This window comes from Onychostoma macrolepis, chromosome 03, assembly GCF_012432095.1.
Source record: "Onychostoma macrolepis isolate SWU-2019 chromosome 03, ASM1243209v1, whole genome shotgun sequence".
NCBI classification, from domain to species: domain Eukaryota; kingdom Metazoa; phylum Chordata; class Actinopteri; order Cypriniformes; family Cyprinidae; genus Onychostoma; species Onychostoma macrolepis.
Window position 1 is genome coordinate 20,599,235 of NC_081157.1, and position 18,867 is coordinate 20,618,101.

The following is an 18,867-nucleotide window of genomic DNA, read 5'->3' on the forward strand; positions in this document are numbered from 1 at the left end:
ACCAGGGTTCACCAAACTTGTTCCTGGAGGACTGGTGTCCTGCACAGTTTAGCTCCAACTTGCTTCAACACACCTGCCTTGAAGTTTCAAGTATACCAAACAAGACCTTGATTAGCTGGTTGAGGTGTGTTTGATTAGGGTTGGAGTTAAATTCTGCAGGACACCTTGGAGAGTCTTTAGCCACTCAAACTCTCCTTCTCACCGTGCATTAGGACGATATAGACCCGCGTCCCCTTCCAGGCAGTTTCGTAACATTTTATGTTGATAGGAAATTCTTAATTATTGCCCTGATGGTGGAAATGGGAGTTTTCAATGCTCTATCTCTTTTCTTAAAGCCACTTCACTAATTTGTGAAGCTCAATTATCTTTTGCTGCACATCAGAAATATATTCTTTGGTTTTTCTCATTGTGATGGATGATTAAGGGAATTTGGGCTTTGTTTTCCTTCCTATTTATATTTCTGTGAAACAGGAAGCTGTGGCTGGATGTTCATAATCACCCTGGAATGCTCATACATATATACACACACATACACACACACACACATAGCAGCACAACTGTTTCCAACGTTGATGATAAATCAGTATGTCAGAATGATTTCTGAGGATCATGTGACACTGAAGACTGGAGTAATGATGTTGTGGTGAGCTTTGCCACCACAGGAATAAATTACATCTTATTAAAATAGAAAACCGTTGTCTTCGGTTTCACAATATTAATCTTGATTAATTTTGATTCAATAAATGCAGCCTTGATGAGCATGAGACTTCTTTAAACAAATGTAAAATCTTAGTGATCAGAGTGCAACAAAAAAATATATAAGGATAAAATAATATTAAACCTGTACATTGCTTATTAAAGTAATTACTGAATAACTTAAAATACTTGAAAAATCTTTGCAAGCATCTTTTTCATAAAACGTCACCGCATCCAACCGACCAATCAGCAAACACTTCCGATCTGCTACGCCCCACCCCTTTCGCAGGAACTGTTTCCTGCTGACGTACTGTGTACTGTTTAATTTTAATGGGTATGTTTTCACAAACAGAAGAACTTCTGCAGCCTGTCTTAATTACCCGCTAATGAAACAACGAGGAGCACGATGCGCTTCACTTTGTTTTACGTCGCATTTGCTCGCGAGCTGCGTCGCTGAACGTGAGAACGTCACAAGAAAACAGTAACTGACGTTAACGTTATTCCTTACAAACCTAACGCTACAGCTCGCTTGACAACAACAGTCGCCCCACACGGTGACAGGTGAGCCTTTTCTTTTAGCGATATGACTGATTTTAAAAAGTTTTTTCTCTGAAAATGATATCGCTATGGTGAAACAGTCGCACAAAACATCGTAAAGCAGCTGGACATTAAAAGATGCAGTGCGTGCTTATTAAATCTGCCATATTCTGTGACCACTGAGTGAATATAACGTTAAATAAATCATAAACAACGGTTGACACTAGTCTTGTTACTCTGGCCTAATGTTACTCCGGTCCCTTTGGAAAAATTATGGTGTGTTTAAATATTAAAACAGTCTTTTCTTTCTCCAGGGTGGTGATCTTTCAGGTTTTAGAGTTGTGTATTTCTCTTCGAGATGGCTGGGGGCATTACAGAAACCGGGGAGCCTTACTCACCGTTTGTAAGTATTACATTTAGCCAAGTGGTTGTACATGGAGTAGATATTGATTGACCTACTTTACATAAACACACTGGTCAGTTGGACTATTCTGTACACTCAGCTCTTTGTCTTGTGACAGTATTGTGGTACTGCAAACTGTCAGGTCAGGTTGTGTCATGTCATGCATGTGACATGCTTCCTACCTGCACTCATGAAATAGTTCAAGACTTGAGAACCTGTCATTTTTAAGAGCAATGACTGACACCACTGAAAAGTAGTTCTGTTTTCACCATTTCTCAGGCTTTGATAGCCAGATAATGTAAGTTAGCAATAGTTGTCATAAGGGCTGTAGGTGCCTTTATGTCACTGTAAGTCATGTGATTCGAACAATTCACTTTGTGTTGCTCATTTAAAGAGGAAATGAAAGCTTAGGAAACAGGAGAAACATGCTTGAATGGTTTAAATCAGCAGAAACCAGTCCAGCACATTATCCAAACTTGTGTGTTTTTGGCATGTAATCTTGTGATTTACTTGAACTCATTTTCCTATCTGACAATTTGGGAAAATGGCTAGACATTTGTACAGAGTAATTGTGTTAAATTTAACAGCAATAAAGATATTTTTTTAATAAAATTTTTAACTAAAACTAACAGTCAAAGTGTGAAAACGTGTGTGTCTCACGATTAAACGAGTTTATATCTTATAATTCTGTCTTTTTGTTTCATAATTCTGAGACAATGTGAGATATAAACTCAAAATCAAAAATCACAAAACAGTTTTATGCCTTAAACAAGATCCAAATTGCAAAATATAAATTTTTAAATTCTGAGAAAATCAGAATTGTGAGAGATCTCAAGCTGCAGTTACCTTAATAATTAAAAAATAAAAATGAAATTAAGTAATTTAAAAAACATTTTAACTAAACTGGCTTAAGGACCTGCGTTTAATTTTTGTTGACAGTTTAAGATCTGTAATGCAGAGTAATTTTATTGCTCCCAGCTACAAAAAAAAAAATGCATTGTCCTTCATTTGAAAACTTTGTAAAGAATCCTCTTGAAATAAGAGGAAATAAATCCGTAAGTTTACAGTAAGGTACATAATGTGTCAGCTTGAGTGTGCAGTATGTCCATTATCTGCTTTGTTTTGCTCACGTTGGTTAATGGGAAGTATTTTTTTAAGATGATCAATAAGGGAAGTGCTCATCAGTTTCTAATGGAATCAGCAGTAAATTTAGTTAGTTAAGCTCATGACTAATTTACAGTAGACTATATTGATTAATATGTGACTTGTGCACTCAAGTGGGAGAAAATGCAGTGCATTTCAAATGAGTTATCACAAACATTAGCTTATTGAATTGCATGATGGTGATGCATTCCAGACGCATCCTCTTTGCAAGGAAGTAGAACAGAGAACATAGACAGTAATTGGGCCCCTTTGTGTGATAAAACTTGAGTGCCTCTTGTAATACATTTTCTATGCATCTGTGATCTCTGAAAACTATAGACGTGTTTGTTTTGTGTTCATGTAGGTTGGCCTGGTGTACATGTTCAATCTAATTGTTGGCACTGGTGCCCTGACCATGCCCAAGGCCTTTGCAGCGGCTGGTTGGGTTGTCAGCATCTCCCTCATCTCATTTTTGGCTTTTATGAGGTATGTTCTCCCTCTAGGCTCTTTTTTTCTTTTTAATCCATCACACTCCCTTTCTTCCTCTCTTTTTATATCTTAAAGGGATAGTACTCTAAAAAATTGTTCCAAAGTTGTTCCAAACCTGTATGAGTTTCAACCAAGGGTTAGTTTGTGTGAACTATTTCTTTAAGACTGCAAACACCGGCTTCCATCAGTTGCTGGGTTTTGTTGTATCTCTGTATTAAACCCTGTTAGTTTTTTTTGGTAAGCCATGTAAACCAGCCTTGAGTATTTTTAGGTTCAAAAAAGTGCATTAAGGCCTGTTCACACCAATAAAGGTAACTATAATGATAATATCTGTGACAATAACTATAAGCATCCACACCAAAGCACAACAATTTTCTGTTTATTATAAGCACACTACAGTTTTGTCATCTGCCGCTTTATATGCTTGAGCTCTTTAAAGCAGGATAGATTGACTGATTGACTGTCAATGTTTTTATATTCATCAGCTGGGGTAAAAAAACATTCTGGAAGTGATTCCAATGATATCATTCTTCAGTGTCATTATCGTTATAGTTGTGGTGTGGACTTCACAATTATCACAGAATTAGAACAAGAATTAGTCCTTATTGTAAATAGGCCTTTAATGCTGTGATAAACCAGGGTTCACTTTGCCAAACAGCAATATAATGGAATCAATGATTTAATCAAATGATTACTATGCACATAATTGGAGTATAAGTATTGTATCTTAAGTAAAAATTTTGAGAATAAGTGGTAAAATGCAAAAACTTGAGGAGAACTGCCTTCATACATCTACTACAAATAACCTTGATACCAGTAAATTAAGAATGTGTTTATACTTATAGTTTGATTCTTTTGGTCCAGAACAAACTGAAAATGATTTATTTAATCCTGGTTTGCTTAGCATTCACACTGTCATTTTTAACACCGAACCTGAAGACATGAAATGACACGGCCACAACTTGACTGAACTGCTTTTATGACATAAATTTTATTTTGTGTGCTGGTCTAAATGCACTCTCGTGTGTACAAATAATGCTGCTTTACCAGCTTGTAAATCACAAAAAGCTTATAAAATGTGTTACTGTAATTCAAAACAGCACGTTTGGTCCGTGTTGCATTTATATGTCAGTCAGAGTTTGGAAACTTGTTTCATGTGCACCAAAGTTGAAATTAAACATAAAAAATAAACCAGAAAGTAAAGCTCTGAGAAAACATTTAGCCGCATTTGTATGCAGAAACCACTTGGTTGGGTCTTTTTTCCTTTTGCTGTTTTCTTATTGGGAGTCTTAAGTGCATGCCTTGCTGCTAGGCTTGATTATTTTGGGGTTTTACATATCAGGCTGTGCATATTAGATTTCCATCAATATTCTTAGTAGTGGTTTGCCAAACAGGCTTAGAATGAGTCTCCAATTTGCATGTGGTTAGGGCATGAATTTGAGAAGTTTAGTTCTCTATCTCGACTTGTGTACAGTGTGAGAGCACAGCCATGTCTTTCTTGCATGCTATTTCTCTCTGTCACTCGCTCATCTTTAGCTGACTTCTCAACCCTGTTACCGCTGCCGCTGGTGCTGTGGCCATCAAAACACATTTATCACCTCTGCCAACCTGCCAGCTGTCTGAGTCACTGACAGAGCCCAGGGGAGAGATATGAGTGTTTAGATGAAACAGGATGGAGCTGTATATCAATGAAAGAGACCAGACAACAGTGATCTTTAAATACTGGTTATAGGAGGAGATGGATGTAATATATATGACATACAGTCGCATATTATGCACTGGGACTGAATGATATCGTTAAATGTCTGTGTATTTGTGTATAATAATACATAAAAATATGTATTTAATTTTCTGTTTGAAGTACATATTATCGGTTATTACTTTTTTTTGTTTTCCTATTGACCACAACATACATAATTTAAATGGGGAAACGTATTGCATTTAGTGGGGAAAAAAAGAAACCAATTGTCTTTTTGTTTGGTCTTTAAAATAGTGTGCAAAATCGTGATTATCAATTTTCTTTATGAGACCAGCCAGTGGCTTGTGTCTGCATCGTGTTTTTCCTTATTCTTGTTTTTTAAGACATGCTACATGTGTTTTTAACTCTTGTCTTCTCTCAGTTTCATGACCACCACATTTGTGATTGAAGCCATGGCTGCTGCCAATGCCCAGCTGCGCTGGAAGAGGAGAGAACAGGAAGAGGTTAGTAACTGCATCGGTTTAATGCCAGCTGAATAAGAACATTATGTTCTTATTCAGTCTCAGGTCATTCCCTATGAAAATTACACTGATCTTGGAAATGTTGCACGTCCCACTGCAGGTAATCAAGCCAGAAAGTCGATCAAGCTTTGAACGAGACTGACCTATCAGTGAATGAAACCGGGCCATTTAGGGCAGAAGTACTAAAATAGAGCTATTATGTGTTGAAGCAGACTCAGAACGAGGCCAATGCTCAGTATGATTCTAGTCCATTTCACCATTACAAACAGAATATAGAAAACCTCTCTGGCAAACAATAAATTGGCCTATACAACTTTAAAAGCAAAATTTATATCTAGATCATCTCTTTTCTGCAGCAGCATATGTTGTGCATATATTATGTTTATGCTGAATAAGCGTGCCATGACCAATTTTGCAGTTTAGCATGACAAATTGCTGCCTTTGTTTTTGTTTGGCACATTATATTGTGCACACAGCTTTTCAGCTGAGTGAACTGAGGCAATAATCAAACGTTTTCTCACAGAACGTCCTCTCTGTCATATAAAACGTTGTCTTAAAAGGACACTTCACCAAAAATACAGATGTTATCATTTACTCACCCTCATGTTGTTCCAAACCTGTATGCTATTACCGCACGAAAGAAGTTAGGCTGAATTTTCACTATACAATGAAAGTCAATGGGGATGAGTGCTGCAGAGCTCCAAGAAAAAAGCACCAAAGGTGCGGAAAAATATATTTTCAAAGTCTTCCGAAGCTGTACACTACCAATCAAAATACAGTAATTTTGTGAAATATTATTGCAATTTAAAATAATTGCTTTCTATTTGAATATATGAAATGTAATTTATTCTTGTGATCAAAGCTGAATTTTCAGCATCATTACTCCAGTCTTCAGTGTCACATGATCCTTCAGAAATCACTCAGAATCAGAAATGTGCTGATTTGCTGCTCAAGAAACAGTATTGTTGAAATAGTTGTGCTGCTTAATATTTTTGTGTGAACTGATGCATTTATTTTTATTTTTTTCAAGATTTTTGAATAGAAAGTTCAAAAGAACAGCATTTATTTGAAATTGTAAAAAGATTTTTCTCACAATTTAATCCACCCTTGCTGTATAAAAGTATTATATTCTTTCAAATAGCAGACCCCAGACTTTTTGGTTATGAGCATGTTTGTTCAATAATTAGATTAACCATTTTTGTGGTCACAACCATTTTAAGATTAACGACAGCGACTCCAGCTCGGACTATTCAGATGATGATGTTATCCGGGGACGTTCAGAACCTGTTGAGACGCGGCCCATTCTCTCTGTTCGTAAGTGCTGTTTGCATAGTTTTTGCATTGTCTTTGTCAATATAATGATTTGCTATGTCGAAATCTTAAGCTCACTGTTGGTTTTGTCATCCGATATAACAGAGCGTGCTGCGAATATAGACCACTTTGACATTGTTGAGAGAGTCGAGATGGGACAAATGGCCTCCATGTTTTTCAATAAAGGTAAGAGTTCTTGCATCATTATGTGCTACAATGTAATCTTCAGTTAAGACATTTAACTTTATAAGGCTATTAAACAGGCCTTAAAAGATGGCTTCCGAAGGTCAAGTTTTGCTGGAGGTTATTGGCTGCTAATGAGGTGTAATTAGAACTAGTTCAATTACTTTTGGTTGTAATTACCTCACTCTAGATCCATTATCTACTTTAATGTAAGGAAAGGAGAGGCTTGCTTAAAGACGGAGAACCCAGGTAATGAGAATCTTATGATGAATTTGAAGAAGACGTGTTCACCTTGAACCACAGACCAAGGAGTCATTTATACAGATTCCTATTTTCAGGATTCTTGCCCTCCTAAGCATCATTTCACAAGCGGCGCTACGCAAAGGCTGACTCAACAGTGCCCAGAGCAGCCTTGTAATATCTCAACAGCATTGCTTTTGGCATCTTTTCCAAACCATCAAACAAAGGACGGACATCAGAAATGGCTTGCTGCTCTGTTCCATACAGGGTTGGAAATTTAACCGGGGGTAAAAATGCCACCAAAATGAACAAAAGTCCCCACAAATTCAAGACAAGGGGGTAAAAATGCCTCTACACAATTAAACTGTATCTATTACAACTGCTGTTATTAATGTGAAATTGAAGAAGTTACGGTAGGGGTGTGCAATTATATATCATCTGCGATAATATTGTAATTGTTGTTTTAACGATGTGCAATTTGACATTATCGAGTATTTTGCAAAAACCAAACAAAAAACTCCTACAGAGAGCACGTTTTCATTACGCTAGACTAGACTAGACTAGTGCGTGCACATTTAGAGTGTGTTCTTTCACTGCGTGATTCAGTCTATTAAAATACATTAAGAATGATCGCAAAATTCAAGATATGAGGGCAGAGAAATGTGTGTGTATATGTGTGTGTATATATATATATATATATATATATATATATATATAATATATCGTTTCATATAGTTACAATCACACGAAGAGTGCTGTTTTTTGTTCAAAAATAAGCATGATTGTGATATTGATTTTATGCAACAGTTCAATAAACAATAGGTTAATATTAAGAGACTTATGATTTAGACACCATATTGCCTGTTTTTACAAAATTTGCGCCAACAAAAAATAATTCCAAACAGCTACAGCACTGTTTTTTGCGTCTCTGAGCAACATGAGGATGTTTAGTTCCTGAATGAATCAACCGTTAAACGATTCGGTTCAGTCGCAATGACTCACTTGTTAACAGTGACTTGCTGCCACCTATTGGCGATTTTAATTTCACATTCAAAGTATTTTTACTGTTATAAAGTAAATAAATAACTGAGTGAAGTATGTCCATACTTCACTTTGGTTTTTTCTCTTTTCAGTCATCTAAAAAAAAAAAAAAAAAGGTTGAAAATGAATAGTCTTTCATGTAAAATTTAATCTTCATATTACAACAATAAAACATTTATAAAAAGCATCAGTGGCAACACTGATATTAACAATAAGCAAAATAAATGTAGAATTTCTAATGTTTTCAAATGGTGAAAATAAATAAAGGACAGGAGTCATAACTTCATTTTAAACTATAGTTTTAGGTTTATAAGCTGTTTAATAGGCTAAAGAGTGAAGAATAATTCACTGGATAATGTTAATTCACTGAATAATATTCTCTGGAATATTGAAATATAACAAACAAAACATAGCATTTTATTGCATTTCTCAACTGGTGTGTTATATCAGAATTATTCATATGTTTTTGTCATTCTAGATTATTAAATGCCTGCTGACAGTGCGTTTTATCTATGCATTTACACAGAACTATAGCCTACTCAAATTGCGATCGCTCGCAGAGATAAATAATTTCCATAGAGATGTATTTATTTAGATGTGTATTAGCGAAATAATGGTTATATAGTAAATGTTAATATAATTTAGCGTGTTTTAAACAAGTGAATCTTGTTAAAAGTTACATGCGGTGGCCATGCTGGAGCATTTCCTGAGCATCAACCGCTGAGTGAACTGCAAAATGAAAGCGACTTCATGAGACTAATGAGCATATAGACAACAGAGAGAGAATTAAACTTCAGCTCTTTTATTTCCAACATGCGCTCATTCATGGCTGCATAGTTTTTAATTCAGGCGAAGTTATGTCTTTATTGGGACAGACTGACGGATTATCTTACGTGACTCCGTGAGTTCATCTCACTTAGAGCCAAGCTGCATAAACTGCATATCAGGGCCCGGTTGCATGAAAGCCCTTAAGCTAAGAAGTCCCTTAGTTATAAGGTTAAGGGAACCCTTAGTGAAACTTGGGTTGCAAGAAAAATCCTAAGGGTCAACTTAAAGGAACCTTAAGGTTGTCATTAAATATTCCCCTTAATTATCTAAGTGTTCCCTTAAGCATTGCTACAAAGTCCTTAGTAACTATTTCACCTTGATAAATTTAAGGGACCAAAACAGCTCCCTTAAATCATCTTAATCTCAGTATTTTTAAGATTTTTGAGCTCAAATATAAGACTTACGACATTTTTTAAGACCTGCACAAATAAAATATCATATAAGCACAGTAGGGCAATGACTATGGTAACATATTAAACTGTAAAATGACTGTAAATTGCATGACTTACAGGTTTTCACAAAACAAAAAAAAATGTATATAATTTAAGAAAATGGATGAGTTGTATTAATTATTATAAACTTAAACAATTATAATTAATCAATTATTAGCCTACATTAATTAAATAACAATATAAATGTAATGTATGCCTTAACTGTTTAACTTTTTATAATGCATTATCTTCTTGTCAATCCACCTGTTCACATTTACAACACTGCGTGTTTGCAGCATCAAAACATGGGTTAATTTTCACATTTATTAACATTTCCGTCATTTTTCAGCAGGAGGCGCTTTCACTTTAGAAACAAAGCGGTTTCCTCGGTAACGACTGTACACAAAACAGCGCAGAAACGGGCAGCGCTCGTTTATTTGTTCGTGTTTTAGTTGGTTAGGTTTGTATTTCGTTATGTTCTGTTTATTGTCAGAGATGTACATATCTATACAGTTTATTGTGAGATGTAGTAACTATAGCAACCGCGGCGCCCATTGCCGTATGTTGCCAGGAACTACCGTGAAATGCTTAGTATAAACGCTTAGGTAACTTAAGTGTGACAGTTAAGACGTTTGTTGCAACGCTCTTAAAGAAATCCCTTGCCTCAGGGATTTATTTCCCCTCAGGGATACTCCAAAGTCAAATTACTTAAGGACTTTCATGCAACCGGGCCCAGGCATTTATGTAATGCATCTAATTTGTGCATTAATGGCTGTTATGTTAAAGTTTACTAACTACAGCAAATCAAGTAACTCTGCACACCGTTGTTGTCTCGTCTCCCCTCAGATGTGCTGGCGATCCTGCGTGCAATTCTCAAAACACACACAAGATAGCGGCGTTTATCGGTGAATCCGATATTACAAAATCGATATCCGATTATGGTAAAATGCTTAACTATTGGGAAAAATATCGGTAAATCGATATATCGGTTGATCTCTAGTTTTATGTTTAAAATATCAAAACATTATGCATTTATAACTGCAGGTTAAAGCACTCCATGTCCTAAACAGTGTAAATACATCTAAATGCCACTTCAGATGCAACTTCTGCGAAGATTAATTTTGTTCATACTGGTTTCATTTGTTTGGTAACTTATTATTCTGATTGACTGATTAAATGTAACAATTTGACTTAAAAGATGCATACTTTATTACAGGTAAAATTGCCCATAAAAGTTAAAAATAAATTTAAACTTGTATGAAAAGATTCATTTCTATCACTGACGTGAATTGACCACACAGAATATGAAGAATATCAAAAACTGCAGCTGTCACAGATATCAGCACAATAACACACTCAGCAAAATATCGTTTTGCAGCGCTGATAACCAATCACACACATTTCTGTTGAGCTTATGAATGCAATGGCTAATCAGACGTGTCACCGGTGAAGAAGAATCATCTGAAAACGCAGGAGTTTCAGTACACGTGCTTCTGCGCACTCGCAAATTCTTTCATCATAAGAGTAGATGCGATCTAAATAAGTTTAATTTATAAGTGTAGACCGCTTCAGTGACAATAACGGGAGTTTTTCAGAGTGTGCATAACTCACGCTAGACTGAAATCATGGACTGCTTCAGTGATGGGGAATGTTATTTGCTCGCTTTCTGTATAGAATTTATTTCCAGTTTAAATAACTGTTTTGTACTTCAAACTACTAAGATAACCAATATAAAATCTTGATTTTCTAATGCGTAAAAAGTAAATTAATTCATAAACTGTTCTTAAAGGGATAGTTCACCCAAAAATGAAAATTCTGTCATTAATTACTAACCCTCATGTCATTCCAAACCCGTAAGACCTTAATTCGTGACAGAACTATCCCTTCAACTTACGTCTGTGTTAGCCTTACAAGAATATAAGCTGTTTTCCCACTCAAAACATTTTTTAGGTATTCTATTAATCAAAATTAATAAGCATTATTAGATGCTTTATTACAAGAGCAATAAACAAAAATAATGGTTTATCATAATACAGTTCTTCTATTAAAAAACAAAACCGGAATTAATTTGCTTTATTTAGGCTACATTATAAAGCATAATGCAGTTGTCGTATAAATGTGCTATCTTTAAGCAGCATTAAACAGTTGGCGCAAATTAACATGCCATGATCGATGCATGTTGAGAAAATTTTATTGGCAATAGTCTATAGCAGGGGTAGGCAGAGGTGGACAGTAACGAAGTAAATTTACTTGAGTATTGTACTTAAGTACACTTTTTGAGTATCTGTACTGTACTCGAGTATTATTTTTTCTGGAAACTTGCGACTTTAACTTCACTACATTTGAAAGACAAATATCGTACTTTTTACTCAACTACATTTATATCAAGGTCCCCAAGTAGAAAGTCGTTATATGTAGCAGTTTTTACAGTGTGTGCATTTTCAGATTCACTGAACCCTTGTTTTCTGCGAAAATCCGGCCTGCGATCTGCCAGGACCTTCCTGTGTTGCCAAGTCTTACAGTATTCCTAAGCCTGCAGTTTTCCGCCTAGCTTTGAATGGACATTTGGCTGATATTTTTTACGCAAATCTGGCAACCTCGGGATCTTCCCCACTAAACTAATGTAAACGTCCGCGCTACTGCAAGCTAAAAGCGCTCTAAAAAGGCATTTGTAAAATTAACCATGTTTTTACTATAGTAACCATAACTATGGTATTTGCAGTAAAATCACAGTATCCACAAATGTACTATTATCTCACTATAGTAACCATAATTATGCTATTTGTAGTAACTTCAGTAACCACAAATTTACCATAGTTTCATTATAGTCAGTTTTATTTTTGTAGTTAAACTATGGCAATACAAATGGTAGGCTAATATATCTGTCAAAAATGACTGCCCTCACTTTACTATATATATATATATATATATATATATATATATATATATATATATATATATATATATATATATATATATATATATATATATATACACACATACACATACACATACACACACACACACACACACACACACACACACACACACACACACACACACACACACACACACACACACACAACTTAGGCCTACTGGTAAATTGCTGCTAAAAATTGGTCAGGGAAGTATATAAATCTGAACATTATTTTATTGTCAAAACACTGCACATAAATACATATATTTTTTGCAAAGAAATTATCAAAAAGTAGGCTAAATGAAAACTTTAGAACCTAAACTGGGAATCAATAAGAATTGAAATCAATAAGCAGAACCAGAATGGATAAAATTCAAACAATACCCAACCCTAGCCACATGTTGTGAAGTTCACTGATTTTTGAGCATTTTATGAACACTGATCAGTTGATGGCAAAATTCAAAAAGACGGTTCTTTGGTGCAACCTGCACACCCATGGCCATACTGAGAGAGTATGATCCAGTTTTCTGAAGAGATTAAAGGTTTGTTTTCTATTCAATGTTTGCCTAAAATGAACCATATCATAGATTTCAATATCTCTTTGAAAAAGAACTTTGTAACTCTTAAACAAGTATTAAAATGAGTTCAATGTAGCTGTAGGAGTGTTAGATAAAAAATAAAGATAATTATCTTCATTCAGTTGTTCCATTTCAGTATGTTTTGTAACATAAAAGCTCTTAATTCCAAAGATAATATAAGCTAATCAGTGTATTCAGTAGGTTGCATTAGTGGCATATGGTATTGTAAATATACAACAATGTGACAATAAAACAATGCATTTACTTTTTACACTTAAGTACTTTTAAAAACATGTACTTCCGTACTTTCACTTAAGTAAAAATCTGTCTTTACAACTTTCACTTGTAGTGGAGTAGTATTTGACCAGTAGTATCTGTACTTTCACTCAAGTAAGGAAGTTGTGTACTTTGTCCGCCTCTGGGGGTAGGCAACTTCGGTCCTGGAGTGCCGATGTCCTGCAGAGTTTAGCTCCAACCCTGAAAAAAAAAAAACCTCACCTGTGTGTTTGATTAGAGATGGAGCTAAACTCTACAGGACCAGCGGCACTCCAGGCCCGACATTGCCTACTGGTCTATAGTATTCTGATTAATTGACGTAACCGGTTAAATAGTATTTGACATAAAAGGCAACACAGAAACAGTTAGTATTAAGGTAATTGTAAAAAAAATCCCCTTATAAAGATAAAAATAAAATACCCCAGAAATCAATTCCAGGTGGCAGATATTGCACTATAATGGAAAAGTTCATTTCTAAACCTGGTTCCATACGAAGGCACATGGAACCCACTAGGTGGCGCACTCGTTACATCCTCCAACAAACCAGTGCTGCACGCACTCAATTTTGATGAACACAAACACACTCTTGTAGCTTCAGAGCTTAGTGTTTCCTCAGCACGGACGTCGCACGCACGCCCTGTCGCCTCTTCGTTATTCTATTAAGCGTGATGTGTTAAAATAGCTCACTTTGCTCTGACCTTTCCCATTGTAGGATTGAGTGAAGTGGCCACTTTTGAGGTGCACTTGGGAGAAACTAATGACTACCGGAGCAGCATGGCAGACTCTGATCGTAAATGTATTAAATTGAAGCGTAACTCACTGTGAAGGAGATTAGTATAGTTAGTGTGACGTTTGTATTGACTGTAGCTTTAAATATATTACTCGTTTGCCCTCCTGTCTTAGGACATGCTGCCTTTTTAATGCTAGTGCAATTGCTAAACGCAGTCTTTGTAATGGGGGTGATCAATCCATGAGCTGTCATTCAGTGGGAAGAAACCACAGTCTTTTATATGCCAAAATCAACTGTATTTAGAGGCTTTTATGTTTATGAATGGACTTTAGGATTGTCCAGGCAGGTGGGAGGTTGTTTTTAGAGAAAACGCAATCAGCGACTATTTGTTTGCAATTTAAGGATAAAGTGGAATGTGAATCCGCTTTGATCTGAAATTACCAACAGGAAGCCTGGATTTCACTCGTTTCATCATTGGACAGGTTTCTTCATGGCCGCTGGTTTATCAGGGATGTTCACAGTAACCTTCCCACTGACAGGTTGATTAGAAATCAGCTTCGGATAATGTCACAGAGGAGATAGATTAGTTCATGATTGATTTTGTTTTTAGGTGTGCTTGCTAAGACTTCTGGCTCATGAAGGGGATTTTTTTCAGACCCTTAACCATAAGTGTTAAACTTTGGCGCATAACTCATCTTTCTCTGTTTATGTTACAGGTATGATTGATACCTTAAATCATGCAGCTCATTGAGAAGAGGTGTGCGATTACTTTTCAGAGTGATTAGAATTACAACTCTTAGCTGGTGGCGTTAAAAAGTGAATAAATAAAACTCATTTTAATATTTGGATTGCCTCACTTAGTTATTCTTTACCCAAATTCACTTTTTAAAAACAATAGATTATAATTTTTTAGTGTTTGATTTTAAATGTATTTAGAAAAAAATATTCTAGAATTTTAATATACTGTTTATGCCATTCATCAGTTATCAGCCATAAAAAATTATTGGTGTATCTAAATTTACATACATTTTAGTTACCATTGCATCTCTTTATTACATTTACATATGCTTAATGAAACAATAATTTGTTCAAAAAGAATACAGAAACCTCCGTAACAGACTAACTTTTTCTCGTTTATAAAATTTGTTTCAAAAATTTTAAAATAAGCACTTTGCCTGTATTGGTGTTCATAATTTCCCGTGTTTTCTGCCAGGTTTTTGGAACTGGAACTGGTTTTAAAAATTATATTATTAATTAACCTCAATATTTTTATATTTAAATAACATGCTCACTCTTTATCCTTAATAAATTTAGCTTTAAAATTTGTAAAATAAGCTCTGCAAGTGACTTTACGTTTATAATTTCCCATGTTTTCTGCCGTATTTTTGCCATTCATCTTCGTAAAACATACTGGAACTGACTTAAAAATAATATTCTTAATTAACCTCAATATTTAAAGTAACATGCTCACTCTTTCTCCTTTATAAATTTAGCTTGACAAATTGTAAAATAAGCACGGCAACTGACTCTGACTCTGCATTTATAATTCCCCACACTTTCTGCCAGGTTTTCGCCACTCATCTTCGTAAAACAAACTGGAACTGACAGCAACACTTGCTGCTTTTTTATGTGGAGGAAAAGATGACTCCATTAAGCTTGTAAAAGACTATATCTTAATTTTTTCTTTATTTAAATCTAGTTTAAATAGTCTTAGCTCTAGTCGACTTCAGAGTAATTAATGAGCTTATTGGTCGGTTGGACTGTTCAAGAACCTCTTAGGAGCTTCGGTGATGATGAATGTGTGATATGGTAAGCCCATGTGTTTCCTCTTGAATGCTCTCCATCTCATCTCCAACTGGCAGGGACTGAGTGATGGATGGATGGAGGAACAGGTGAAGAGGAGTGTGGGTTAATGAAGAGAAGAGCAGGGGGAATTTTGTAATGAAGTGCTTGTTTCTTTAATTAGGATGATTTATACGTTTAGTGGGTATAGAGTGTTGGGGGGAACATCAGAGGAATCCTCTTGGGAATGATGCTGCCCATCTTCATGTTCAGTCAACATCTCCACCTGTTTGTATTTGAAGTGATGTTTTATGTAAAGCCATGAATCTTCAGAATGACAGATGATGCTTCTTTCCGCAGTTGGCGTCAACATGTTCTACATCTGTCTCATCGTGTACCTGTACGGAGACCTGGCCATTTATGCCGCTGCTGTACCTGTATCACTGATGGAGGTTGCATGGTGAGTTCAGGATCTCCCATATTGTTATTGTTCTAGACATTAATTAATGAAGCATCTGCTTTATATTTTGAATGTTAAAATTAGTCCAACCATTAAAGGGATAGTTCACCCAAAAATTACTCACCCTCATGTCGTTCCAAACCCATAAGACCTTCGTCCATTTTCAGAACGCAAATTAAGATATTTTTGATCAAATCTGAGGGCTCTCTGGCCCTCCATAAACAGCAGTGCAACTGCAATGTTCCCAGGTCCAGAAACATAGCAAAGACATCAGGGGCCAGTTGCATAAACTTAGCCACCATGTTAAGACTGTGTCTTAAGAACTAGTTTGACCAACTAGCAGTTGCCAAGGGGTAATCAGTCTTACTTTTCCAATACAAATAAGACCAATCTACCTTTTCATAACTGAATTTAAGAAGTTATTTCCAGTCTTGAAGATAAAAATTTAGATGACTAACTTTTTAAGACTAGTCTAAACAGTTTATGCAACCGGCCCCAGTAAAATGGTCCATGTGACATCAGTGGTTCAACCGTAATATTACGAAGCTACGAGAATACTTTTTGTGAGCAAAGAAAACAATAATAACATAATTTATTCAACAATTCTTCTCCCCGAGTTACCGTCTTCCGCTATTTTGGAGAGTACCCCAGAACGTAATCAACGCAATCAGCGTTGTTTACGTTCAGTAGACAGTGCGCGCATGCTGAACATAAACAACGCTGATGAACGGGGTCATTTTTATAAATGGCCTGTAGAGTTTGAATTTCTTTTAGTTTTCCTTGTATAGTAGTTTTATAAACTGCTGAAATGGATTTTCAGAGGTCAGAAGGGTCTAATTGTTTGCCTTCTCGCAGTGGGAATCACTCATGCAGTGCTGGGAGTGTGAAATACAATGACACCGAGTCGTGCTGGGGCCCTGTAAGACGCAAAGATGCCTACAGAGTGTTTCTGGTGAGTGCAGCAGCACCCGTTACAAACGCACAGTCAAACACACGCACCTCGTTGGCAGCACTTATGTCTCGGCAGGGTGCTGGACTCACACCGGCTGAAGGTAAGAAAGACAAACGAGACACTTAATACTTCTGTGTAATCTCTGTGGACTCCTCGCCCCACGCATATCAGGAGGCTCTTCAGTGCCCTTGAAATTCACGTAGAGTTACAGCACAAGACGCCGGTGTGATTTCCTCCTCGGCTTTAGCATCGCAACAGTGATTGATGTCCTGATTCATTCCGCTCTGCTCCACCCTCCTTCATCTCTAGAAATGAGGGAAGTGGCTGTCCTGTCTGCCAATAAAAAGCATTGTTTCAGCTTTTTTTTAATCTCATCGCATGGATAAGCCTCTTACTGCGTGTTAACCACAGGAAATTATGCTGATTTTAGAATATGTGCCAATATGTGCTTGCCTTACAGATGTGGAGCTTTTTCCCTTCATGCTCAGTTTGTCATCTCGTGTTGAGTTTTAAGATGAGGTCACATGCCGTGACATTATGTACAGTCATGGGCAAAAATATCGTTTGCAACCCTCTACAGACACCTTGGCAATTGAATCGCCATTGGCTAGTAATATATATATATATATATATATATATATATATATATATATATATATATATATATATTAAGGGTGACCCCAAATAGTCGACGATTCGAGGAGCCTGATTCGAATCCCAATCTCACAGTCGAATATTCGCGGGGTGTTATGATCAAACCATTTTGGCTATATGGGGGTGCTCAATGTCTGATTTCACATAGAACTACCGGTTTTCTCCCAATAAGTTAATATACAGCCTATTATGATGATGCTGTAAATAAGAATCTGAAAAGGAAAAAAAAAGCTTTAAATAAATATTTTAACGTGCGTGAATAAATCCAACCACCCCTATAAATTTAAGTTTCACTTTCCATAATCTGTGACCGAAAGAGGAGCATCTTGGCGGCAAGGATTTAAAACTTTAACAAGACTCAAACTGACGCAGAGTGAAAGACTGGATTTTTTTCGATCAGGTAGGATACAAGTGATTTCAAAACATTTCAGCCGGTTTATATCGTGTATATATTATTTATCTCGCATAAGATGCATTTGGTTGAGTCGCTGCAGTAAAGCGCTTTATTGAACAGTGATTATCTCTTCAGTGCGCAGCGCGAGCCGGACAAACAACTATGCAGAATAGTAATAACTATGATTGGGACTGTCGTATACACATAACATTATAATGAGAACACTATTATAATAAAATGCTGTGAATTTTTAGAGTTTCTGCACGTGTTGCGTCAAGAACGCGTCCACAAAAGGAGTTCAGAGCCACGCATACACGTTCATGCATCAGGGCGTTTTGTGCATATAGCCTATAAGTTGTTATATTAATGTTATGTTGTATAAATAATGAAGCGTATTTTATATGAGATAAATGATTTAAATCCCATTGATTAAAAACCTTCTATCAAATGATTAATTCTACTGGTCATTCAGCTCAAAACAGAAATGCAGAACATTAATAACTGTCATATACATAACGTCTATATATATATATATATATATATACATACACAGGTGCATCTCAATAAATTAGAATGTTGTGGAAAAGTTCATTTATCTCAGT

At 36.0% G+C, this 18,867-nt stretch overlaps 1 protein-coding gene across 1 annotated transcript in view; it reads left to right on the forward strand.

Moving 5' to 3' along the window:
- The first annotated feature begins 961 nt into the window (after positions 1 to 961).
- tmem104 (transmembrane protein 104) overlaps positions 962 to 18,867 on the forward strand; it is a 50,138-nt gene continuing 32,232 nt past the window's right edge. The window contains exons 1-8 of the mRNA XM_058771550.1: positions 962 to 1,257; positions 1,548 to 1,636; positions 3,144 to 3,265; positions 5,389 to 5,470; positions 6,709 to 6,802; positions 6,905 to 6,985; positions 16,166 to 16,265; positions 17,121 to 17,217. Of these exons, the coding sequence (XP_058627533.1) occupies positions 1,592 to 1,636; positions 3,144 to 3,265; positions 5,389 to 5,470; positions 6,709 to 6,802; positions 6,905 to 6,985; positions 16,166 to 16,265; positions 17,121 to 17,217 (621 nt within the window). The 5' untranslated portion in view covers positions 962 to 1,257; positions 1,548 to 1,591. The remainder of the gene's footprint in view (positions 1,258 to 1,547; positions 1,637 to 3,143; positions 3,266 to 5,388; positions 5,471 to 6,708; positions 6,803 to 6,904; positions 6,986 to 16,165; positions 16,266 to 17,120; positions 17,218 to 18,867) is intronic.